The sequence below is a fragment of the Lutra lutra genome, chromosome 9, assembly GCF_902655055.1.
Source record: "Lutra lutra chromosome 9, mLutLut1.2, whole genome shotgun sequence".
NCBI lineage: Eukaryota > Metazoa > Chordata > Mammalia > Carnivora > Mustelidae > Lutra > Lutra lutra.
This window is the reverse complement of record NC_062286.1, coordinates 21,838,223-21,864,984: the sequence shown is the minus strand read 5'-3', so window position 1 is coordinate 21,864,984 and position 26,762 is coordinate 21,838,223. Positions and strand designations below refer to the sequence as shown.

General features: G+C 40.8%; 1 protein-coding gene across 5 annotated transcripts in view; it reads right to left on the bottom strand.

The window, feature by feature from the left end:
- ZNF512 (zinc finger protein 512) overlaps positions 1–26,489 on the bottom strand; it is a 32,250-nt gene extending 5,761 nt beyond the window's left edge. The window contains exons 1-12 of one of the 5 annotated variants that reach the window (XM_047744796.1): positions 26,344–26,489; positions 25,759–25,817; positions 14,658–14,842; positions 13,930–14,025; positions 13,547–13,630; positions 12,761–12,885; positions 12,151–12,237; positions 11,645–11,743; positions 10,853–11,020; positions 7,911–8,105; positions 1,588–1,689; positions 563–625 (exon numbers count right to left, since the gene is read on the bottom strand). In XM_047744796.1, coding sequence (XP_047600752.1) covers positions 563–625; positions 1,588–1,689; positions 7,911–8,105; positions 10,853–11,020; positions 11,645–11,743; positions 12,151–12,237; positions 12,761–12,885; positions 13,547–13,630; positions 13,930–14,025; positions 14,658–14,842; positions 25,759–25,817; positions 26,344–26,373 — 1,293 coding nt within the window. In that variant the 5' untranslated portion in view covers positions 26,374–26,489. The remainder of the gene's footprint in view (positions 1–562; positions 626–1,587; positions 1,690–7,910; positions 8,106–10,852; positions 11,021–11,644; positions 11,744–12,150; positions 12,238–12,760; positions 12,886–13,546; positions 13,631–13,929; positions 14,026–14,657; positions 14,843–25,758; positions 25,818–26,343) is intronic. The other 4 variants (XM_047744797.1, XM_047744798.1, XM_047744799.1 and 1 more) reach the window with 4 other exon arrangements.
- Positions 26,490–26,762: the final 273 nt, after the last annotated feature.

The following is a 26,762-nucleotide window of genomic DNA, read 5'->3' as shown; positions in this document are numbered from 1 at the left end:
TATCCATAATGCCCAGTTTAAGGACTCAGACACTAAGTGGCAGCAGTCCCCGTAGCTGTGGGTTGTATGGCACCTGGGTCAACACAGAAAAGATTCAGTGAGGTGAACAGCTGTCTGCTTGACACCCAGGGATAGAGTCTACTTCTCGTCCCCAGAGGCCAGTACAATTCAGATGGGATTAGAGGCTCTTCACCAAGCCAGATAAGCACAGGTAAATTGATTCTAGAAAGTTTAAGGCCCAATAAGACGGGCCAGGCCCAAGGCAGGAGAGGCTCAGGTGGAAGAAGTTAAATCCTTGGTAGAGACTCAAAATTAGTAATATTTTCTTCCAAATACTTTAATTGATAAGATTTAAGGTTATGTTGGCTTTTTCTGTATCTTGGACATATGCTGGCATCCCATCCAGTCATAGACCAAGAATCTTTAGGACATAAAAAGCTAAACCAGCCTCTGAAGATAACAGCTAACAGGACAACTAGCTGTTCACCTAAACTGAATTCTCTTCCGTTATCAGACTACTTTAGAGGTCATGTTAAGATAAATTGTTGAGAAAGTTACAAACCAAGGTACAAGAGCCCAGGTGAGCTTTAAGGCCTGATACACTACTGTAGACAGCCTCACAACCCTGCAAAAGAGAAGAAGAAATAATATAAGACTATACGAAACCTCGTCCTTCTCTTAGCCACCTGCTCGTTTACACTGACCAACCCTACATGTGGAAGAAGCCCAATAAATCGCATTGCAAACCAAACAGGAAAAGAATCCACAAACAAGCAAGCCACAAAAGCAAAGAGAAAAAAAAAACAAACAAGGAAAGGTTTAAAAAAAAAAAAATGGTGAACAAGCTGTTCAGAAAAGCTTTAGATACTCTCTTCTCTGGTACTTTTTCTTTAACACTTAGAGAAACAAAAATGCACAGTTCGTTTTGTTTTGTTTTTGTTTTAATCTGCTTTCTTCAGTACAAATGTGTCTCATATTTCTTGTTGTCTGCTCCTTACTTAGGGAAGGATAGGAACATATATGAGCATATATGGCTCTGTGGTAGATTAAAGATGTCTGGAAATTCTCTGCCACTCTTCCCTGTGAGAAGTGGAGTCCACTTACCCTCCCTCTGAATCTGGATGAACCCTGTGAGTCCTTTGACCAACAGAATGTCATGGAAATGATGCAGAACAAATTCTGAAGCTAGGCGTTAAGAGATCTTCAGCTTCTACCTTCATGTTCTTGGGATACTCTGAGAAGTCAGTTGCCATGCACCCTGCTGGTAACCCGCTACACCCTGATGGAGAGAGGCCATGGGGACAGCCGAGCTCCCAGCTGAATTAGCTGCACGGGAGCCATCTTAGACACTCAGGTCCCGTCCCAGCTTGCAGCTAAATATAACCCACACGTGATCCCAGCTGATGCCATGTACAACAGGAGAATGTTCTCTGAGCCCCAGCAGAATTACTGATTTACAGAATTCTGAACAAATCCAATAATTGATGTTTTAAGCCACTGAGGTTCAGGTACTTTGTCATGATGAATAAATAACTGTAACAGCAGTTTGATAAACATTTACTGAAGAAATGAATGAGAAAGAACCACCTGGTTAGGGCACTGAATGCGATGATATTTCTTGATATCTGACTTCCATTTGTGTAGGACTTCCTGGCTGAAGGTAGGTAGCCCAGGGCGAGTATATTTTAACTACAAGACAAGAAACATTTATTGGAGGAATCCAACTTCCAACCAAAATACCCAAGTTTCACACCCAATGCTTCAGGTTATTTAATTCTGGAGTTCAACAAGCATACGTTCATATGCAAAAAAAAATTATAGTATGTGAGACCGTGAAATACAAATTTACCTGAAACTGGTAAGTATAGCTGTCTATTGTTTAATGTTAGGATAGTCTGATTTTTAACAGAGGGCAGGAGCCTTTCAGATATAACATTTCATCTATAGTTTGAAAAAGCTAGTGACAGAGCATTTATACAGTTAAAACACTTGTTACAAAAAAGGGATACAAATATGTACTATATATAAAATGTACTTATCACACGTATACTTACAGGGTACACATATATACACACATATATAATACATTCAGTAGAAATATATGTAGCTGGGGAAAAGGCTAAAAGGCTATAAATGAACATGTTACCAGTAGTCGTCTCTACGTGGTGGAATTTTGAGCAGTTTTAATGTTTTTTTCCCTGCCCCTCTGCATTTCTCCTTCTTCTTCAAAGGTGTCATGTTAATTTTTTTTTTTGACATTTTGCACTTTATTATTTTTTTTTCAGCATAACAGTATTCATTATTTTTGCACCACACCCAGTGCTTCATGCAATCCGTGCCCTCTACAATACCCACCACCTGGTGCCCCCAACCTCCCACCCCCCACCCCTTCAAAATTCTCAGATCGTTTTTCAGAGTCCATAGTCTCTCATGGTTCACCTCCCCTTCCAATTTCCCTCAACTCCCTTCTCCTCTCCATCTCCCCTTGTCCTCCATGCTATTTGTTATGCTCCACAAATAAGTGAAACCATATGATATGTTAATTTTTTTTTTAAGATTTTATTTATTTATTTATTTGAGAGAGAGACAGAGATAGCGAAAGAGATAGCAAGAGAGAGCACAAGCAGGGGGAGGCACAGAGGAAAGAGGAAGAAGCAGGCTCCTTGGGATCAAAGCAGGACTCTATCCCCAGACCCTGGGATCATGACCTGAGCGAAAGGCAGACGCTTAACCAACTGAGCCACCCAAGCGCCCCAATTTTTGGTATTTCAAAAATTCAAACAAAAACACTGAGGTTCGACCTGAAACAAAGATGTGAGAGAACTCTGGGGATGGAACACACAATCTTTCCTTCTACCGCCCAAGTAGAATTAACTATTCCTCACACTTGCTCCATGTGCTTTGACACAACTTAGTCTCTTCTTACAAGAACAACTGTAGTTTCCAGAAAGGAGACAGCTAGCACCTGGAGAGACAGTTCTTAGAAAGTTCACCACAGGTAATAGCTATATTTCCAGGAAGTAAACGATCCTCCTGCTTGAAAAATGTAAGTATCTGAAACAGATACTGAGACAGAAAAACAGAACCAAAGCCCATAGAGGTAAGAGGCAGTAAGAAACTCTGGGAAATCTATAAAAGGAATCAGAGCACAGAACTGGCTTTATATATATGCAGCTAGTATATATGGGTCCATCTAAAATCCTTTTATAGTGATAGCAGAATATTTATATAAGCTACTATATTCATATAATAAACTATCATATTTATGCGGCTATAAAAAAATGAGAATAATCTCAATGAACACATACGGAGTGAGTTCCAGGATATACTTTTTTTTTTTTTTAAAGATTTTATTTATTTATTTGACAGACAGAGATCACAGGCAGGCAGAGAGAGGAAGGGAAGCAGGCTCCCCGCTGAGCAGAGAGCCCGATGTGGGGCTCGATCCCAGGACCCTGAGATCATGACCTGAGCCGAAGGCAGAGGCTTTAACCCGCTGAGCCACCCAGGCGCCCCATTCCAGGATATACTTTTAAGGGAAATAAAGCAAAGTACAGAAAAGTACTTATGTAAGAAAGAAAAGAATATAAGAAAATACGCCTCATCTGGCCATCCATTCCATAAAAATATAAGAAGGACAAACCAGAAACTACTGAGTGTGTTTTCCTTTGTGGGGAGCAGGGTGGGAACAGGATGGAAATAAAAGGGTTCTAGGAACTGGGAACTGGGAAGAGGGCAGTGGCCCTTCTCTAAGAAGACTTTAATACAGGTCTGACTTTTAGAACTATGGTAATGTTTCCCATACCCCCAAGATAGATGACTAGTTTCAATTAAACAAGATGTAGGGGGACCCAAAGTGTAATTAGAGTAACATATGAACCTAATGATTACAAATGAGAAACCTAACGGGGAGGGGGGGACAATCTAAGTAACTATAAAATAGGACTCCGATTATATAGGGTGAGGCCAAAGATGAAAAGAACTGTAACGACTACTGTTCTCTAATTAGCAAATCTGTTTTTACAGGGGTGTAGGTTAACAACTGTAAAACTGTATTAAACTAGAATTAGGCAAATAAGTAAATATATTGTACACAATGAGAGCCAGGTCTCTCACTGTTGGAGAAAGGAGTTACAAATAAGCACAGAGGAAGGCAAGAATGAAACTTGTGGTGTTGGACTGGAATTGAAGGTATCATGGCCTTCAATATGCATACAGACAGACAGAGAAATGAACACGAGAGAGAGTGGGCCTGGGTGGTGCAGTCAGTTAAGCATCCGACTCTTAATTTCAGCTCAGGTCGTGATCTTGAGCTCCGCACTCAGTGTGGAGTCTGCCTGTCACTCTCTCTGCCCTTCCCCACTTCACCCGCTCTTTCACTCCCTCTTTTAAATAAATGGATAAACGAAATCTAAAAAAGAAAAAAAAAAAAAAACACAGAGTGTGTGTATGCACCCATGAATATACACATATATGGATATGCACAGACATATGCCCCCATGGATACACACACACATACACACTCTCTCTCTCTCATGTAACTTTAGCTCTATCCACCAAGAAGGCCCAGAAGCATTGACACCCCGGCAGGCATAAATACACCTAGCATTCAAATCTTGGTTTTTAAATATATTCTTCAATAAAAGAAATCAGCATTCCTTGGAGAAATGGTTGATTCCATGGCTAGGGCAGGGAGTATATGAGATGACCCTACAGCATCTCATGGTATCAAAAATTTAAGAAGTACTCAAAAAAAAATGATAGAGGCATGTCCAAAAGACACAGGGGCCCACTTGGAAGTGCTCTTGATGGCCAACTCTGAGATGATTTGAGCCACAAAATGACCAACAATAACAGCACCATACTATGATGCTATAATAAAATATCCTTGAGTCCATACTGATATAAACAGAGTAACAGAAGAAAAGGACGTATCTTTCTCACAGAATTCCAATTAATAACTGCAGAAGAAACAATGGGAACACTAAACATCATTAGGCAAACAACCATAATTGTTACAGTGACGGATACTATGTTAAGTTGGCAGAAGTATGGTTAGAGAAGGGCAGTTGCATAGTGTAAATCCCCACACAAAATATTCACTAATTATAAGGGGGAAAACTGTAATTTTGCCTTGGAGAAAAACTTGAGCACACACCCTCATCAAGTGATCAAAGTTATAATCAGTAAAAAGACATTCCAATATCATAACCCTCCTGATACAGTGCACTGAGAAGGGCCAACACTGCTTTAGTGGTATTCTTCACAAAAACATATGACCCTCAATCTAATCTCGGGAAAAGACTACACAAATCCATACTGGGGATATTCTACAAATAACCAGCCCATCCTCTTGAAAAGAGTCAAGAGCACAAAAGACCCCCCCGCCAAAAAAAGCCAGAATTGTAACAGATGAGAGGACACTAAGGAGACAGTAAAGAGAATTAAATGGAGATCCTGATGGTGTCCTATGATGGAATCCTGATCGGATACTATGTCATTCGTTATGTAAGGAATTGGCATTAGAAGAAGCCAGGTAAAGAACATATGGGAACTCTGTACTAATTTTGCAATAGCTCTGCAAGTCTAAAATTATTCCCAAATAAAAAGGTTTTTCAAAATGGAATATATAATTTGTGAAATAATAAAAAATGTATCTTGGTCTCTGCACTCAGTTCCTGTCAGCACTTAGTCTTCGACCCTGGTTCCTGACAGAGAGGTCCTAAAACTCCAAAGTTCCTGAGTAATACGAGTATTTCACAGAGCTCATAATTCCTTGGAACATTCTGGTGACAGGAGTATCTTTTGTTCTAAGGAGGCAATTTTCCGTAGGCTCCTGGGTGGGAGCTAGTCACCAGAAAGGACCAAGCCATGACTTGAAGCTTGGAACTTTCAGATCCATTCCCCTCTGGAGAGGGAAAGTAGCTAGAAATGGAGTTAATCAATCATGCCTATGGGATAAAACCTCCATAAAAATCCCCAAAATCCCAAAATTATGGGGTTCAGAGAGCTTCTAGATTGATTAGCGTATAAATATATATTTGCCAAGGTGGTGGTGTACCCCCAACTCCACAGGGCTCCTTCTCCTCCTCCTGGGACTCTTCCAGACCTCACTCTATTTATTTCTTCAACTTATCATTCATCTGTAGGTTTTTATTATATACTTTATAACAAACCAGTAAATGTGTTTCCCCAGTTCTGTGAGCCATTCTAGCAAATTATCGAAACCAAGGATGGGGTTATGGGAACCCTGATTTATAGCCAAACCAGTCAGACACATAGGTAGCAACCTGAGACTTGTGACTGGCATCTGAAATCAGAGCAGTTCTGTGGGGGACGGAGCCCCTAACTTGTAGGATCTGACGCTAACTCCAGGTAGATAATGTCAGACCTGAATTATCTGAGGGACACCCAGGTGGTGTTAGAAAATTGGTCTGTGTGGGAAAAAACCCCACACCTGTTGTCAGAAGTTTGTTAAGCGTGCAGTTGATGTGAGAGTAAAGGAAAACACAAGAGTTCTTCCTAGACAACACTGCTTGTATTTGTATCAGGAAACACTGGAATGAGACACTTGGGTGGCTCAGTTAAGCGTCTGTCTTCGGCGTAGGTCGTGATCCCAGAGCCCTGGGATTGAGACCCACATCGGGCTCCCTGCTCAGCGGGGAGCCTGCTTTACCCTCTCCTTCTGCGGACCACGCACAGTGAAACCAGATGGTCTACAATATCACCATACACACACCACTGTACAAAATCCACATTTAAACTGAATTTAGATAACCATATACTTTAGCCTGTGACAGGAAGAAAGCAGCAGTAAGTCTAAAACAAGAAAGGATGCTCTGATATTCAAAAACAGGACCCTACTCCTGGGACACGTGTAGGACTGATTTTTAGGCCAAGTAAGAGGTATTAACTTCTAGGATTTGACCCATTTTCTTTTAACATATGACGTTCTTCTCACATGAGTCAAAGCCCTGAGCCGAATCTAAACTATTCTTGTCCATACAGGAAAGTAATAGGTCCTTAGCTCTAATCTCAATCCTCACTGTAGATCCTCCCAAGTCCTTCCCATGACTACTCACATGAGTCATATACCCCTTGTCTCCTCTTGGCCAAATAATGTTCCTCTGGTCTACAATCTATTTTAAACCAAAGGCTTCCAAGCTGGGTTCTGTACCCCGCAGAAATACGCTTGCGACCATGGAGGGAATGATAAAAGTATCAAGAAGAAGGCCAAGTAGACAAGGCTTTGGTTCACTACCCCGTGGTTATTCAGAGCGACTCTGCTGTCCGTTATTTTACATACTGATGTTTTATATAAGCTTCCATTTGGAAAACAGCGTAGGAAGGGCTCTCCTGTGGCCAGAAAAGCAAGTTGCAAGCATTTATCTAAACTAAATATAAACCACTACATACAAACTAACAAAGTGGAAACACACTGGGCAACAACTAGGCAAAAAACTAATCTGGAAATGCCAATTCCCTCTGGAAGTAGTCCAAAATTAAGAAGGTTCCTTAAGGAACTTCTGAAACAGACTGTCTCTCTAGGACCCACAAGAATCCAAACACTCAGGACGCCTGGGTGGCTCAGTTGGTTGGACGACTGCCTTCGGCTCAGGTCATGATCCCGGGGTCCTGGGATCGAGTCCCACATCGGGCTCCCAGCTCCATGGGGAGTCTGCTTCTCCCTCTGACCTTCTCCTCGCTCATGTTCTCTCTCACTGTCTCTCTCTCAAATAAATAAATAAAATCTAAAAAAAAAAAAAAGAATCCAAACACTCATGTTCCATCTCTAAGAATAAAGAAGCAAAATATCATTTATCGTGCACTCCAGCGCATTCAGTTTTCCATACACAGTGAGCACAGAAGCAGACACGGTTCGACATTAATACTTAAAGTCTCTACTTTACCTTCCGGTCATCAGGTACCAAATCCTGAAGCACCTTCCTCTTGGGCCATTCCTTGGCCAGTTCAGCAGAAGCCAGCTCCTGCAGGTGGTATACAGCTATCTTGGCAGAACGCCTCTGAACTCGACCGCCACTCTTTGGCTCCAGGCTCATCTCCTTTAAGCACTCTGGCTGTCCTGACTCTGGAAAGAATGAGATCTGCAAGAATGAGACATAGCAGAACACAGGCCTGAGAAGTGGCTTCCATCAGAGCCAATGATTAAAGGCCATCCTTCCTGCTCTAAGTATCAAAAGCTATTTACTAGCTTGCTAACCGTTAGCATAAAGTTCCACCACCTTAATGTGTATTTTGTTGGTTAAAAAAAAAAAAAAAAAAACTTCTCAGGAAAAAATGTGTTGTTTTGGTAAGTCAAAGTGGTTAATTAAAGGTCAAGACATGGGGGCACCTGGGTGGCTCAGTGCTTAAGCCTCTGCCTTCAGCTCAGGTCATGATCTCAGGGTCCTGGGATCGAGTCCCGCATCGGGCTCTCTGCTCTGCGGGGAGCCTGCTTCCTCCTCTCTCTCTGCCTCTGCCTGCCTCTCTGCCCACTTGTGATCTCTCTCTGTCAAATGGATAAAATCTTTAAAAAAAAAGGTCAAGACATGGCTGTGTGCAAAGACAGGAACCTCGACCCATATCTCATACTACATAAAAAATAATCAACTTGGGACGCCTGGGTGGCTCAGTGGGTTAAGCCGCTGCCTTCGGCTCAGGTCATGATCCCGGCGTCCTGGGATCGAGTCCCACATCGGGCTCCTCGTTCTGTGGGGAGCCTGCTTCTCCCTCTGCCTCTGCCTGCCACTCTGTCTGCCTGTGCTCGCTCGCTCTCTCTCTCTCTCTGACAAATAAATAAATAAAATCTTAAAAAAAAAAAAAATAATCAACTGAAAATGAATCAAACGTAAACCACAGAACTGTAAAACTTCTAAAAGAAACCAAGGGTGAAAATTTTGTAAGCCTGGGGATGACGGTTTCTTGATGTGTCACCCTGGCTAGGCTACAGTCATCAGCTATCCAACCAAACACTAATCTGCATGCTGATGGGAAGGTACCTTGTATAGATCTAATTTTTAAAGTCCAAAATCAAGTAGGAGAGGTGTGAGAGAAGAAAAGGCAGGAGAGATTCAGAGCATGAGAGAGACTCACTACGTCTGCTGCCATGACGATGAAGGGAACCAGAGAATGCACCTGGCCCTCAGAAGCTGAGAACACTTCCTGGCCTATAGCAAGCAAGAAGTGAGGTCCTACAACTGCATGGAACTCAATTCTTAATCTTAAAGAGCCTCAAAACAGATTCTCCCCTTGAGCCTCCAGAAAGGAATAGCCCTACTGACACTTTGATGCCAGCCTGGTGAGGTCCTACACAGGGGAGTCAGCTGAGCTGTGCTATATCTGAACTTCTGGCCAGACAAGCTGAGTTAATACAGCTGTGTTGTTTAGGCCATTGATTTTGTGATTTTTTTTTTAGAGCAGCAATAGAAAAACTGTACCTTGGGCTGGGCAAACATATCTTAGATACAATAAAAGCATTATCCATAAAAGGGAAAAAAACATAAATTGAATGAACTTTATCAAAGTTAAGAACTCTACTCTTTGAAAAACGCTATCCAAAAATGAAAAGCTAAGCTGGGAGAAAACATTTATAAAACATGTAGTTGGTAAAGGACTTCTGTCCAAAATACATGAAAAAACTCAGAATATTTTTAAACCTCAACAGTAAGACAATGAAACTCCAATAATAAAGGCTTTCAATGGCCACTTCACTGAAGAGGACAGACACTTCACTAAGGACCCACATTGCCAATAAGCACATGAAAGGATGGTTAATGTCATTAGTCATTAGGGAAATGCAAATTTAAACTGCAGGGAAATACCACTGCATACCTAACAGAATGGATTAAGAAAAAAATGACACTGACAATAGCAAGTCCTAACAAGGACACAAAAAAACTGCAACTCTCATTTTGCCAGTGAGAATGCAAAATGGCCACTTTGAAAAACAGTTTGGCAGTTTCTTATAAACATGTATTTATCATTTGACCTAGCATTCCCATTGCTAAGTATTTACCCAAGAGAAATTAAAATTTGTTTTCACAGAAAAGCCTTTTATGTGAATGTTTATAGCAGCTTTATTCATAATTGCCAAAAAATGGAAACAACCCAAATGTTCTTCAACTGGTGAATGGATAAAGAAACTGTGAAACATCCATACAATGGAATCCTAGACAGAAATAAAAAGAAATAAAATTAATGATACATGCAACACATGGATGAATCTCAACTGTATTATGCTAAGTGAAAGAAGCCAGACTCAAAAAGCTATACATTGTATGACTCTGTTTATGATATTCTGAAAAAAAGCAAAACTATAGGGACAGAAAATTGATCGGTGGTCAAATCGTTCAAGATCTTGAATGTGGTGGTGACTACACAACTGTATATACTTGTCAAAACTCTTATGACTATACACTAAAAAGGGTGAATATTAATTACCATATGTAAATTATACCTTGAAATGTAACTCTAAAAAGAAAAAAAAAAAAATGAGGTAGGGCAAGCCTAGAAATCAAGGAAAAAAAAGTCAAGACAAAAAAATTGGGACGGAAGATCCAGCTGGACAGAGATGTCCACAAAATTTCTAGCTAAAGGGGAACGCCTTAAGCTTTAGAAAGATAATAATGAGTCTACTTCTGCACAGATTATACACTGAACTTTGATTTCTCTAAGCTAATTATGTTCAAAAGGCAGAAAAAAGAGAACCAAGAAAAAACAAGAGAAAACAAAAGCATTCAAAGATTAAAAGGGGATACAAATGAGGAACCAAGGAGGTATGGGAAATGTCAGGGTTAGTAGTCACCACGAAACAGATCCCCCAAACAGGGTCTGGAAAGTAATCAGTACTCACAGGCCCATGCTCTGACCTCAGGTGATACGCAAGTCCAGCCTTCGACTTATATGGCTTTCCACAGTGGTGACATTTCAGGGTCATCTCCTCCAGCTCTGCAGCCCCTTTGCCACATTTTCTGACATGGTACAGATATCCCATGATGCTGGTGAAGCTACTAGAGCAACTCTGAACACAGGAGAGAGGCCTGAACTATAATCTTCCATCTTTTGACATGATCTCTCAATTTCTAAACAGCCACAAAAGACTCAACCACCACATCCTATAAATAGATCCTACGACATGGCTAGACCCTCTCCAACACTTCCCATTAGCACGACCCTTCCCTGTCCCTCGTCCCTGCCCTAACAGCTGTCCTGTCTGCCACCAAGAGCGACGTTCTGTCAGCTCAGTCAGCATCCAGTCCACTAGCACTGTGCGTCTCCTCTGCCGCAGAGGTTCCTCGCTGGCTCGGGACTCGACCCCACCCCAGCAGCAACCAAACACCCAGCGATGCCAGAGCTCCTCACGGGAAGATTACCAGGAGCCTTTTCATCACACTAAAGAAGGGTGGGAAAGGAACCCCTTTGAACAAAGGAATAGGGGAGAAAAATAGGTTTGTGGAGATGCAAAAGAAAAATAAAGAACTATTAATGAATTCAAAACACCTGGAAAAGCAGGAGCCAGTCTTAATGCTGGAAGGTGACACAGAACCAGGTCTACAAGAGAGAAGGAGAAGAAATGGAAGAAAGTAACAGAAAGACAGTGACTCGAGACTCCAGGCCAAAGGAGATGCTGTCCCCGGGCTCTTACCTCACGCATGCACCTGAGCTTGCCCAGTCTCTTCAGAACTGTCCGGAGCCGTTCTCTCTCACTAGGCTCGTCTATTTCATCCCCAGCCTTCAAAATGGGCTAGAAAGCAAGAGAAGCAAACGAGCAGATGATTCACAGAAAAGATACAGACAAAAATGGTATCTTAGGAGAATCAAGGACTGGACTAGCACCTAAGCCGAGGCCCATGAAGCTTAGTTATCTGACTCCTGGCTTTCTCCATCTTCCCTAGACAGACAAGGAAGCAAATGCAATGCAAGTAAGAGTTCAGAGCCTCTGGCTTCCAGGAGACGAAACTTTGGGGCTAACGTAAACACAAAAATACCCACCACAACGGTTTCACTGTACCTAACTCTTCTATCAAAAGGGTGCTCTTACACGCCTGCAAAGCCCCAGAGCCTTAGTCACCCCCACGGGGTTATCCAAACTCATCTATGTAAAGACATGCGAACCCCCCGCAGGCTCATACGGGACAGGAGACACCTTACCAAGCTATTGTGATTTGCCATGACGTGATACTTCATCCCTGCCAGGGAACGAAGCTGTTTCCCGCAATGATGACAAGTAAACATTTCCTACGAGGAAGAAATACTGCTCAGTGCCAGGCTGTTCAACAGAGAAATAGAATGTTAAAAAGTCCTACTCAGATTCTCGACCGTATCTCCTTTCACTCCCAAACTCGACAGTCAAGGCATCTCAAAATCCCACCACCTCAGTGTCATGTCCTCAAGGACAAAGAAGGAAAAGCAACTCATTTTGAAAGAACGACCATTTACTAAGTGCCAATATTTGCCAAGTAATGGAACAGGCCCCTTGCATGTATTCTTTTTTTCTTCTCCTCTCAGGGACTGCACAAAATCATTTTCTCTCTCTTATAAATGAGAAAACCGAGGCCCACACATGAAAAAGTTAAATGACACAACAAATAAGTGGCTGAGTGAAGATTCAAACCCAAGTCTGTCGGACTCAAAAGCCTCTGTCTTTCTTCTAACACAATGCTGCTGCTTCTCCACAGGTATCAGCACACCCGACACAGAATAGAAAGCTAAGGTATGGGGAAAGAGCATAACTGTCACGAAATGCCACAAAATCTCTAACCTGTTTGCAGGTCTCCATGTGTTTCTTTAAGCCCTCTATGGTCTTTCTCCCCACTGCCTGGCAGGTAGGACAGGAGACACTGCCTTTATCCACAATTTCTAAGTACCACTGTTCCTCCAAACTGCCTACAAAGGAGAAAAAGGAACACCTCATAATCTGCAGAATTCTCCTGAAACAAAAAGCACAATCCTGAAACTTAGTAAAAGTACCATAAAAATGGTTTGTTCCCTTCCTGGGGAAAAGACTCGCTGCATATAATTTCTAGAAATATTTTTTTCTCAGTCAGTGAGGAAACACCTACTCAGTTTCCCATGATAAAAACCATCTGGGCACCACTCAAAAGCCCAGTGGCTTACGGAACTGGGCAATGTTTTTTTTCCTAGCTTTACTGAGGTACAAGCCACAATGGGCAACACTTTCATAGCCGCATATAACAATAGGATACAGAGATATTTAACAGCCGTTTGCTGAGTGTTTCCTGTGTGCGCCTGAAACTTTGTACAATGTTTTTATCCCATTTAATCTCAACGAAAATTCTGACTGCCTTCATTATCCCACTCAGAAACAAGGAAACCGAGCTTGCAGAAGTTAACTAGATGGTGGCAGGCCAGAAAACCAATTAAGAGCCAAACCTTCCACAAGAGTTTGACAGGCCTCCAAACCCATGCCCTTAGTAACTGCCTCCTTAAAGAAACTCTCTGCTACATCATCCCTTAACCACCATCACCAACAACAAAGACAGGGTGTGAGAACTAGATACCCCAAAGCTTCCAACAGAAAACATACCTGCTGCATAAGCTGGTGGTTCCTTCCGAATACGACGAGCCTGGGATTTGGGATTAGGTTGAGTTTTAGGCCGTTGCTTCCTCCCTGACGCAAGACAGAAACTTGAAGCCCGACATATCAACTTTGCTACCCCGTCTCTACTACCAAAATCTCCTCCCTCATCTTCTCAACACCCTGTGCCCCACACTCCCTCAACCAACAGACTCCCTTAAGTTGTAACAAAAAAAAACTGGTAGAGTCAGGCAGGATGGAAGCCATTCCATGCCAAAAAATCAAAGGGCTCAACAGTGCTTCAAGGGCCAAAACCCAAGGTCTCTCTTGTACCTCTAAAGAATAAAGCCCAGGCACCCACGGAAAGAGAATGAGCAAAGTTACTCCCTTACCATAAAGCTTATGCTTCTTCTGAGGAAATTCTCGATAGTCTTCATCTTCCTCCTGCCTGGGTTTCCTTTTTCCTTTGGTTGATACTCCACCTGACCCTGAAATACCATACAAAACAAACAAACAAAACCCTCAGTGTGGCTTACAAGTGAACTTCTCTGGCCTGCCTTCAAAACTTCAGTCACAAGACCATCATAGAGGAAGATGTCAGTGAGCACAGGCCTCACAGAAGTGTCCGACATTTTTAGGGAAGTTGGTAAAACTTCACTAACTCACTCAACCTCCCCTTTTCCCTTTTTCTTATTCTCCACCCAAGTGATCAACTGCTCCCCATGAATAGTAAGAGCCTTCTGACAATGTGCTTTCTTTGATCTTGATTCAAAGCTAACACGGAAGTAGAACTGTTCCAGATAAAGGGCTACTAAGGACCCTTGAGACTATGCCCACCAAGACAATGATACCCAGAATCGCCCTTACACCAGCCCCTAAACTTCAACAGAGGATCAAACCTGAACAATGGGAAAGAAGTTCAAATCATGTGAAGAGGGAAGGCGGACACCAGTCTAACCTAGAGGAGTGAGATCAGCAGAATTTCACTCTAAAATAGGAGAGTTCACAAAGTTGAATAGTATGTGGCAGCCTAACATAAATGTGAGATACACATATGTGACATTTACAACAGCTACCTAGAGAGTGCTCTGCCTTTGACATAAGACAGAGATACTGATACCTTCGACACGGGAAGCAGCAGCTGGCTTGACCCTTCTCATCTTCATCCAGTAGGTAGATTTTCGGAAGGACGGTGGAAAATCACTCACTGGCTCACATGATGAGGCAGATGATGAACCACTTAAGGAGTCATCGTGAGGGATAGTGTACTGGAAACTATTATCCTTTATGGAGCACTGGGTCCTTCTAGTAATATGAAACAAATAGACATACCACAAAGGAGGATCTGGAGTAAAGTTCCTATTAATTCTTTATATCATAAGAAGACAAGTTGGTTACCTACGCAAAAACTAAAAAGCCTGATAATAAAAACAGACCTGAGATTGTACTCTAACAATTACAACAGTTATGATCAAAGGCAACATATAAAATTATTACACTTCATTGTTATAAAAGCAGTCCACATTAATGATCACTCTGGAGCCCAAGTAGGCACTCTTTTCTAGACTGATCAAAGAAAAGAAAGTAGTGAAAGTAATAGGGTGTTCTTTGATCCTTCAGAAGATCCTTCAGTAACCAGGTATGAACAGGCCTCCCAATTTCTCTGACAGAGGGACAGTAACTAAATACTATCCCTGAGAACAAAGAAGGAAAAGCAGAGTTTGTAGGGCCCTAGTCTGATCCATCTTCCCTAAACACTGTGTCAGCGCTATCCTGTCTTATTTAGGCAACATGATTCTTAGCTCCCAGCCTTAAAGGGGCTACCTTATCTAAGGTAAGTTGGCTGGAGGAGTCTGGTATACAGCTGGATCCAAATTCCCAAATCTAAGACCAATCAGTATGTAGTTAAGAAACATTCATCAGTAACTAGGTAGTTCAGAATGCACAGAGGAGCAGCAGTTCTCAAAGTGTGGTCCAAGGACCTCGAGACATCCCTTTTCCAGCTGAAGATCCATGTGAGGCCTGCCTTAGGTTTATGGTTTAGAAAGACCACTCTGGATGCTGTATGGAAAATGACCCATGGAGGAGGAGTGAATACAGGGAGAAGGGCTAGCAGCTCAATGTAACAGTATGGATAAGAGATGATAAGGACCTGAACTAAGGTTCTGTAGCAGAGATAAGTTGACAAATTCAAGATAACACTTCAGTGGTAGAGCTGATAAGAATCACGTAGAGGTTTGAGATAAGGAGATGGAAGTAACACAGGTGACCATTCTTAAGAATGTATGTTAGTAAAATATGATACAGGCCCACTATGGAATACTAGGTAGTTGTTGGAAGCAATAAACCATTTTCACACATAGAGACGTGAACATAACCAAAAGAGCATACTGCTGAATGAAAAAGAAAAAGGGTGCCTGGGTGGCTCAGTCAGCTAAGCATCTGACTCTTGGTTTCAGCAGCTCAGGTCATGATCTCAGGGCTGTGAGATGGAGCCCTGCACTGGGCTCAGTGCTCAGTGCTGAGTCTGCTTGACACTCTCCCTCTCCCTCTCCCTCTCCCTCACCCCCTCCTCCAAGAGTACACGCACATTCTCATTCTCGCATGCATGCTGTGTATGTGCCTGCTCTCTCTCTCTCTCTCCAAAAATAAGTCTTTAAAAGAAAAATAAAGAGCAAGACTTAATGTCAATTTGGTAAATTAAAAACAAATACACACCATAAACAACACTGGCTATTTTATAAGGATTCATAAATATTTAAGGACAAATATCAAACTTGCTTACACAGTTGTCTCTGGAAGGGAATGGAAATGGAAACAGGGAAAACAAAAAACAACAGGGACTGATGTCAGCATGCTACGAACAGAGAAGAATGATTTTCCATTCTCTGCACATGAGATCCAAAATGACGAATTCCTCCGTGGTGCATAAGGCCACCACAGCTCATCCCTCCTGCTGACTACAACTGAAAATCCTGGACTCTGAAAAGTAAACAAAGTAGGTGGACTATAAAGAGGTGTCAAAACTGGGAGAAGTGACTCACATGGGTGTGTTGCCCCATTTTGTTTGTTTTCCCTCACATGTGGCAATGCAATAAGGGTGGGCCCCATTTGCAGAGTAGCATGCAGTCTAAATTGCAACAGAAACTCTCTTTCTGGCCACAGAAACCAGGAAAAATGTCTCTACAGACTAAAATGTGTGAGGGAACTGTGAAGAAGAATCAGGCAAAGAAGATGATCCCATAATTCTGTGTACGAATCCACGCAAATCACAGCTTAATCTGAACTACATATGTTTGGAGCATACCAAAACCAGCTTAGCAAAGGCTTTGAGAAATAAGATTTGAACAAACTGCACAAGTCTCAGAATAACCCCTGAACTGCTAGTAAAAGATAGACCCAACATATCAAAAGCTTAGAGAAATGAAGTAAGACTTGAAACACCCGAAAAAGTCTCAGTCAAACCCCTGCACTGTTCAAGACCGACCTAAACCATCATAGCAAAGACTCAAAAGGAATTAAGACTGACCCAATGCCCTTAGAAAGCAAGACAGAACTTATGGTCTGAACAGTAAACAGGTTACTTGCTAAAATAAAAATAGCAGTGATCCCCCAGAAGATTCTAAAAAGACCCAAGGTCTATACAAATAACATTCACAATCTCAGGAATAAGTTGCAAAATTATGCAATACACAAAGAAGCAGGAAATCTGCATAATTCCAAAAGGAACAGATAATGAACAAATGTCAACCTCAAGATGTTAGAACTATGAAAAATTTAAAGCAGCTATTACAGGGACGCCTGTAACACTGGGCGTATTACTGGGTGGCTCGGTCAGTTAAGTGTCTCCCTTCAGCTCAGGTCATGATCCTAGGGTCCTAGGACTGAGTCCTTGCTCACCAGGGAGCCCGCCTTTCCCTCCGCCTGCCTCTTTCCCTGCTTGCGCTCTCTCTGACAAATAAACAAACAAAATCTTAAGGGGAAAAAAAAAAAAGCAGTTATTATAACTATGTTCCATGAAATAAAGGAAAACACAATTCAAGTGAAGGAAAAGGTAGGACTTCTCAGCAGAAAAAAAGAAAACATAAAAAAGAATTAATTGAAATTTTAGAACTGAAAAAAAAAATTGAAATAATAACAAAATGGGCTCAATAACAGAATGGAGATGACAAAGGAGAGTGTGTGAACCTGAAGACAGAAATTATCTACTCTGAAGAACAAAGAGAAAAAAGACTGAAAAACAGTCAACAGAGCTTCAACAACCTATGAGTCAATATCAAAAGGTGTCACTTAACACCTTAAGGATATCAAAAGCTGGGGCACCTGGGTGGCTCAGTAGGTTAAGCCTCTGCCTTCAGCTCAGGTCATGATCTCGGAGTCCTGGGGTCGAGCCCTGCATTGAGCCCTGCATCGGGCTCTCTGCTCAGCAGGGAGCCTACTTCGTCCTCTTTCTGCCTGCCTCTCTGCCTACTTATAATCTCTGTCTCCGTCAAATAAATAAATAAAACCGTTTAAAAAAAAAAAAAAAAAAAAAACAAAAGGTGTCCAGAAGTAAAGAAAAAAGAAACTGGCACAAAAATACATTTGAAAAAAATAATGGTGGAAAATCACCCAAATTTAATGAGACATAAATTTACAGATTCTAGAAGCTCAACAAATACTCACTGGATACACTGAAAGAAAAACACACCTAGACACATCCTAACGACAATGTTCAAAACTGATATTAAGAGAGAAAAATCTAGAAAGCAGCTACAAAGAAATGACATGTTACATATAAAGAACAATGGTTTAAATGATTACAGAATTCTCAACAGAAACCAAGAAGAGAAGATAATGTAACATCTTTAAAATCCTGAGACAAAAGATCCGCCCATCTAAAATTCTATACTCAGTAAAAATATCCCTTAGACATCTAGCTTCTTCAGATTAAAAAAAAAATTTTTTTTAAGAAAATTTGTTGTGGGACGCCTGGGTGGCTCAGTTGGTTGGGCAGCTGCCTTCGGCTCAGGTCATGATCCCAGCGTCCTGGGATCGAGTCCCACATCGGGCTCCTTGCTCATCAGGGAGCCTGCTTCTCCCTCTGCCTCTGCCTGCCATTCTGTCTGCCTGTGCTTGCTCTCTCTCCCTCTCTCTCTCTGACAAATAAATAAAATTAAAAAAAAAAAAAAAAAGAAAATTTGTTGTCTGCTCTATGACCTGCTCATAGACCTGCTCTATGAAAAATGCTAATGGAAATTATTCCAGATATAATGAAGGAAAATGATACCAGGGAGAAATCTGGATTTTTCAGAATGAAGAAGAGCAAAAGAAATGGTAAATAGCTGGGAAAATATTAACAATGACAACAACAGGGGCGCCTGGGTGGCTCAGTGGGTTAAAGCCTCTGCCTTCCGCTCAGGTCATGATCCCAGGGTCCTGGGATCGAGCCCTGAGTCAAGCTCTCTGCTCAGAGGAGAGCCTGCTTCCCTTCCTCTCTCTCTGCCTGCCTCTCTGCCTACTTGTGATCTGTCTGTCAAATAAATAAATAAAATCTTTAAAAAAAAAAATACTGCTTTAAAACAAAATTTTGACATTATCTGGTGAGGTTTTCAAAATATGTAGATGTAATACATATGAGAGTGATAACTTAATGGTCAGCAGACAGGGGGCTGAGGAATTCTACAAGGCTGTGAGGCTTCTAGATTTAAGCAAAGTGGTAGTATAATAACTTTAAGTAACCTATGAAACAGTAGGTATATACATTTCCTAGAGCAACCACTACACATGAGAAAGAAACAGAAAAAAAAGAAAAGTGAAAAGAGAGATTAAAAAATCAATAAACTAAAATCAGACATATTCAAATAACCCAAAATAAGATATAAAGGAACAATACGCAGGGTATGAGAACCAAAATAAAATGGCAAACCTAAATCCAACCATATCAGTAATTAATTTAAATGTTTATGGTCTCAACACTCCAGTTAAGAAGTCCAAGACTGTTAAAGAATGAATAAAAAAGCAATACTCTAGTACAGTTGACCCCTGAACAACACAATCTGAACTATATGGGTCCACTTATACCTGGATTTTTTTTTTTTATAAATACAGTACAGTATTGTAAATGTCTTTTCCTGGTAATTTTAATATTTTCCTTCCTCTAGTTTATTTTAAGAACACCGTAGGATATATAATATATAACATACAAAATGTGTTAATGGACTGTTTATGTTATCAGTAAAGCTTCCAACCTACAGTAGGCTGTTAGTAGTTAAGTTTTGGGGAAGTCAAAAGTTATATGCCGATTTTCAACTGTGTTGGGGTCAGCATCCCTAACCCCTGTGTTGTTCAAGGGTCAACTAACTGTATACTGCACCTACAAGAGGCACACCTCTTCTTTTCTTTACTTTTCTAAGTTTTATTTATTGAAGTAATCTCTATACCCAATGTGGTGCTTGAACTCAGGAACCCGAGATCAAGAGTCAGATGCTCTTCCAACTGAGCCAGCCAGGTGCCCGCGAACTTTCAATATAAAGACATACACAGACTGGAAATAAGTGGATGAAAAAATTATACCTCACAATCAGCAAACACAAGAAGGCTGGAGAGGCTATTCTAATACCAGATAAAACAGACTTCAAGGCAAGAGTATCACCAGAGATATAAAGGGACACTTCATAATGATAAAAGTAACAAATCATCACAAAGACATTATTATTCATTGTATGCATCTAGTAGTACAAACTCAAAGTTGACAAAGCAAAACTGATATAATTAAAGCAAAAAAAAAAAAAAAACCAAACAGACAATTCTACAGTCTTAGCAAAAACTTTAAGACCTCCTCCCTTCAGGAATTGGTAGAATAAGACAAAAATTCAGTAAGACATAAAAGATGTGAACAACACTATTAGCTAAACTACTCTAGACTCACTTTACAGAACTACATCCAACAACTACAGGATACAGTTTTTTCAAGTAAACACTGTACATTCAACAAGACAGAGTATATTTTGGGCCATAAACTTGAAACTTAAAAAGATAAAAATCATACATGTATTCATTGACCACATCAGAATTAAATTAGAAATCAAGAACAGGAGATCTAAAATAAAAAATAAATATGGAAATTAAACAATCTACTTGAAAATAATTCATGGGTCAAAAAGAAACCACAAGAAAAATTACAAAATATCCTGAAGTGAATAACAACAAAAATACACACATCAAAATTTGTGGATTGCAACCAAAGCAGTACCTAGAAGGAAACTCACAGCTCTAAATACTGCTATTAGAAAATTAGATCTATAATCAACGATAAGATTTGGGCAAAGTAAACCCAAAGTAAATAGAAGGAAAAATATAATGGAGAGGAGAAATTCATGCATTAGAACAGAAAACAGAGAAAATCTAGTTCTTTGAAAAGACCAACAAAATTGACAACTTTGTGGCTAGACTGAGATAATAGCAACAAGCAATTAGCAATGAACTTTAAAAAAGTGTCGTTTACAATATTATTTAAAAAATACCTAAGAATATATCTAACAAAAGATAACCAAGACTTTTTTTTTTTTTAAAGATTTTATTTATTTGACAGACAGATCAGAAGTAGGCAGAGAGGCAGGCAGAGAGAGAGGGAGGGAAGCAGGCTCCCCGCTGAGCAGAGAGCCTGACTCGGAACTCGATCCCAGGACCCTGAGATCATGACCCGAGCCAAAGGCAGAGGCTTAACCCACTGAGCCACCCAGGTGCCCCAAAAGATAACCAAGACTTTTATAAGGAAAATTACAGCATGTTGGTGAGACAAGTTAGGGATCTAAATAAATGGAAAAATATAGCATGCTCATAAGTCAGAAAACTTGGTATTGTTAAAATGGCAATCCTCCCCCAAATTGATCTGCTGACTCCATACAATAGTGATCAATACTCCAGCATGTTTTTTATAGAAACTGACAAATTCTAAAATTTATATAAAAAGACGAAGAACCTAGAATAACTAAACAAATTTTTTTAAAGATTTTATTTATTTATTTGACAGACAGAGATCCCAAGTATGCAGAGAGGCAGGCAGAGAGAGAGGGGGAAGCAGGCTCTCCGCTGAGCAGAAAGCCCAATGCGGGGGCTCGATCCCAGGACCCTGGGATCATGACCTGAACCGAAGGCAGGGTCTTGAACCCACTGAGCCACCCAGGCGCCCCTAACTAAACAAATTTTGAGAAAGAACAAAAAAGAGTTAAATGACTTACCCTATCTGATTTCAAGACTTACTCTAATCCCACAGTATCAAGACAGTTTAGTATTGGCAAAAAGACAGATATATACATCAATGGAACAGAATAAGGAGTCCAGAAACAGACTCACACACATATATGTTCAAATAATTTCTGACAAAGGTGCCAATGCAATTGAATAGGGGAAGTCTTAACAACAGGATATACAAAATGAAAAGAAATTAACACTGACTGTTATAACACACCATGACCAAAAAATTAACTTTAAACAAGTATAGACCCAAATGTAAAACCTAGAAAACTTTCAGAAAAAAACAAAGGGGAAAATCTTTGCAATTAGGGATGACAAAGTTTTCTCAAATATAATACAAAAAGCATGAAACATAGAAGGAAAAAAAATATTTTAGTCATTTTTAAATTTTTTTTTAATTTATTTGACAGACAGAGATCACAAGTAGGCAGAGAGGCAGGCAGAGAGAGGAAGGAAAGCAGGCTCCCTGCTGAGCAGAGAGCCTACAGGGCTCGATCCCAGGATCCCAGGACCCTGGGATCATGACCTGAGCCGAAAGCAGAGGCTTTAACCCACTGAGCCACCCAGACGCCCCTTTAATCATTTTTAATGATAAATTTAAAACTGTAGATCTTCAAGGCACCCAAGTGGCTCAGTCAGTTGAGTGGCTTCAGCTCAGGTCATGATGTCAGAGTTGTGGGATAAAGCCCCAAGTCCAGCTCCACACTCAGCAGGGAGTCTGCCTCAAGATTCTCTCACTCCCCCTACCTTCCCCCTTCTCTAAACTAAATAAGTAAATCTTTAAAGAAATAAAAATAAATAAAACCGTTGGTCTTCAAACATGCCATCAAGATATGATGCAAATCAGAGATTGGAAGAAAATATTTAAGACGTATCTATCAGACAAAGGAATTGTATTCAGAATATGATTTTTAAAAATACTACAATTCCATGGGGCGCCTGGGTGGCTCAGTGGGTTAAAGCCTCTGCCTTCGGCTCAGTTCATGATCCCAGGGTCCTGGGATCGAGCCCCACATCGGGCTCTCTGCTCTGCGGAGAGCCTGCTTCCTCCTTTCTCTCTATCTGCCTGCCTCTCTGCCTACTTGTGATCTCTCCCTGTCAAATAAATAAATAAAATCTTTAAAAAAAAAAAAATACTACAATTCCATAGTAAGACAAACAACTCAATTTTTTTACATGGGCAAAAGATATGAACAGGCACTTCCCAGATGATGACGTATGAATGGCCAATAAGCACATGAACAGATGTTCTACATCATTATTCATTAGGAAAATGCAAATTAAAATCACAATGAAACACCCCTATACACCCATAAAATTGGCTAAAATTGAAGACTTATTCCCATACACTGGTGGTAGAATAGAAAATAATGCCACCAATTTGGAAAATAGGCAATTTGTTAAAAAGGTAAACATACTCCTGACATAAGACCCAATCAACCTAAGATGGTAAATCTTAGTAATTAAATACCATCTTAGGTATTTATCAAGAGAAAAAAGAAACAAAACATTTTTCCACAGAGACTTGTACGTGGAAGTTCACAGCAGCTTTATTTTAATAACCTCAAAATGAAAATGACCCAACTATCCATCAAAATAGATGACTAAACTAATCATGATATATCTATAATCAAATTCTGTTCAGCAATAAAAACTAATTTTCACTCAAAATCATTATTTTGAGTGAAAAAAATCATGCAAAAAGAGAACATATTATATGATTTCATTTATATAAAATCCTAGAACATGCAAACCACTATATGGTGAAAGGAAAAAGGTCAGTGGTGTCTGGGAACAGGAGTAGAGGAGGGAATGGATTGCAAAGGAACCCAAAAAATTTTTTTTTCAGAGGGATGGAAATGGTATCTTGATTGTGGTAACACTGTTTTGGTTATTTACATATACCAAAGCTGATCATACTGTACACTTTAAATATGTATACTATAAATATGAAGTCTACTGTACTTCAATAATACCTCAAAAATATATTTAAAAATTTTTAATAGGAATTGGCAGGTCTCTAGGGACAAAACCCACCATCCAAAACAATGGCAACAATCTCTACTAGGAACACTTAATAGTATCAAGAAGCCATTAAGAGTCAAGTCCCATGTGACTCCTCTTGATAAACCGTCCACATAGGAATTTCTTTACTGTCAGTGTAAGACTCAGATACACCCATATCCCCTCTCATGAATAAGTACAAGCACAGTAATAAGTAAATAAATAAATATCAATAGTTGATATAATCAGTATGATTAACATCTTAGAAATTAAATCAATGTGATTAGGGAATCCTTCCCTATAGGTCTCTCTTATTTCCAAAGGACTCAACAAAAACAATTTATCTAGTATTTTACAACACTTGTCATATGACAGTACTTGATTGCTTCTAAAAACCCAGATTAGGGCGCCTGGGTGGCTCAGTGGGTTAAGCCGCTGCCTTCGGCTCAGGTCATGATCTCAGGGTCCTGGGATCGAGGCCCGCATCGGGCTCTCTGCTCAGCAGGGAGCCTGCTTCCCTCTCTCTCTCTCTCTCTGCCTGCCTCTCCGTCTACTTGTGATCTCTCTCTGTCAAATAAATAAATAAAATCTTTTAAAAATAATAATAATAAATAAATAAATAAAAACCCAGATTAATTTCAAACTTCCCTTTCCATAATTATGGCAAGAGGAAGACTTTGGTTTAAAGAATATAATCATAATTGTAGTGACTTCATAATTTCTTGTGTGCAGCACACCTTTGGGTCTCAGCTTCTAACCACAAGAGTGAAAAGTTTAACCAATTTTCAACTCCTTTCTGATCTACGAAGAATTTTTCAGAGACCCTAGTTCATTCTCCAGGTGCAACTACTTAGACTTCATTAGAAAATTATTTCAGTTCATCTCAGTTTCCTTTGCAGCCTCCGTTCATTCTATCCAATCTTTAAATGCTGATGTTCTCCAGGGTTGCATCCTCTAGCCTCTTTTAGTCTCACTTCTCACCAATGGTTCTCAATCTCTTACAAAGGATTCCTATGCCCAAACTCCAGTGATTCTGAGTCAGAATAATAGACAAGGTCCTGTTAATCTTTATATTTTTAAAAAATTAACACTTGCTATTCCATTAAAAGCTTTTATCTGTTCACATTCTGTTCTCTATTGGAAAAAAAAAAAAAAAAAAAAAAAACAAAACATTTTCCTTCTGGCTAACTGGATTATTCCTTGACTTTCAAGTCTGTTTAGGAGCGACTTGCTCAGGCAACTCTTCCCTTCTGAACTATCACTCCCCTTTCCCCAAGTGCTATATTAAATTCCTGTTTAAAAATATTTACTTACACCTTATCATGTTGATGTACTTGCCTATCTCCCCTTTTAGACCATTCTGTGCTTTTCTTGTCTGTATATCTAACAGATATATGTGTTATAGCACATGAGATATTCAGCAAATGTTATCTGAAGGAAGGAATTCCTTTCAATGAATACCTAGTTAATAAGAATCTCTTTTGTACCAACAAATAAAATACGGAAAAAGTTAGCACATTCAGTCTACGAAATAATAAACCCGCCTTAAAGCCAAATAGTCTGAAAATAAAAGGATTTCTTACAGCCATTTTTACCAGTCCTTTCCATGTTCATCAATGTATTCATGAGTATATACTTGATGTCTGAGGACATGCGGGGCTACACTGCCAATACGTTCCATTTTTAATATAATTCATACTTTGCAAGCTAGGTTCTTCTCCCCTACATTAGGTTTAGACCTGCACTGTCCAATCAGGTAGGCACTAGCTACAGGTGGCTATTAAAATTTAAGTTAAGATTAAATACAATTGAAAATTCAGTTCCTCAATCACACTGGCCACATTTCAAGTGCTCAAAAGCCATACGTGGCTACGGTCCTGAACAGTGTGGATACAGAACATTTTCTCATCATCACAGGAAGTTCTACTGGCCAGCGCTGGCGACACAATCATAAATGGATCCCAGAAAACCTCACTTACTTCTTAGCTCCCACGATCTTCGTGCTCCTCTGCTGCTTAAAGGATGTGGGTTCCGGTGTCTAGCAAATCGCAAGCACATGAGTGAATGCTAGGGACCTCTGAATCCTGACCACCAAAAGACGAATCCCCCTGTGCCCAGAGAAATGTAGCTCTCCCCCCGCAGCTACCTCCAACGGAAAAAAGGCAAGACTTTTTAAGAAAAGTGTGCCGTCCTGTCTTCCTACAGAGTTAAGGCAGCTGACAACACCGTAGTCTTCACCATAGTCTTCACCATTCCCAAAGCCCTGTCCCAGATAAAGGTTCTAAAGGGAGGCGAAAAGAGAGGATACGGATATGGGAGGTACTGGGGATATAAAAGGAACAGAAATTAATGGCAATCGGGCGAGAAACTGAGTCCAAGGAAGTGGGGCAACAGTCAGCGGTAAGTTCGGGGGGAAAAGGGGAGAGAGATCTGACCTAGAAGGGTGGGGCCTACTATGGGCTCTGATAAAACCAACTCTGAGCACGGGACAAAAGCGAGGGACCGCGTGTTGCGGGCTCCACAGCGCTACCCCTAAGGCATAACGGCCAAACCGAGAAACTCACAGCGGGCGCTGCACCGAGTCTGGAAGACATCACTCCCTCTCCACGCCTAACAAATCCACCCAAGGGCTCCGGCCAGACCAACGCCACTTCCGCTCTCCTCTCCTCTTCCGGATGTGGAGTCGGCGCCGCGGATCCCGGGTCTGAACGTCTACTTCCGCCTGGCAGCTTCGGAGGGGGCTAGGGCCGGAGTGAGTCACGTGACACAACTCCCTCCCTCCGAGACCCCGCCCAGGGAAGCTGTAGGTGGGGTTTTGGAGCCCCAAACCTGGCTTCAGGGCCCCTTCCTCGGGGTCCATCCGTTTGCGCGATACCAAATGTCCCTTCACCCTCCGTTCCCCCATCCAGCACGACGAGTGGTCTTTCTAGGTGGAGAGCAATTATCGCCCCTTTATTTATCTTAGAGAAATTACAGACCCATT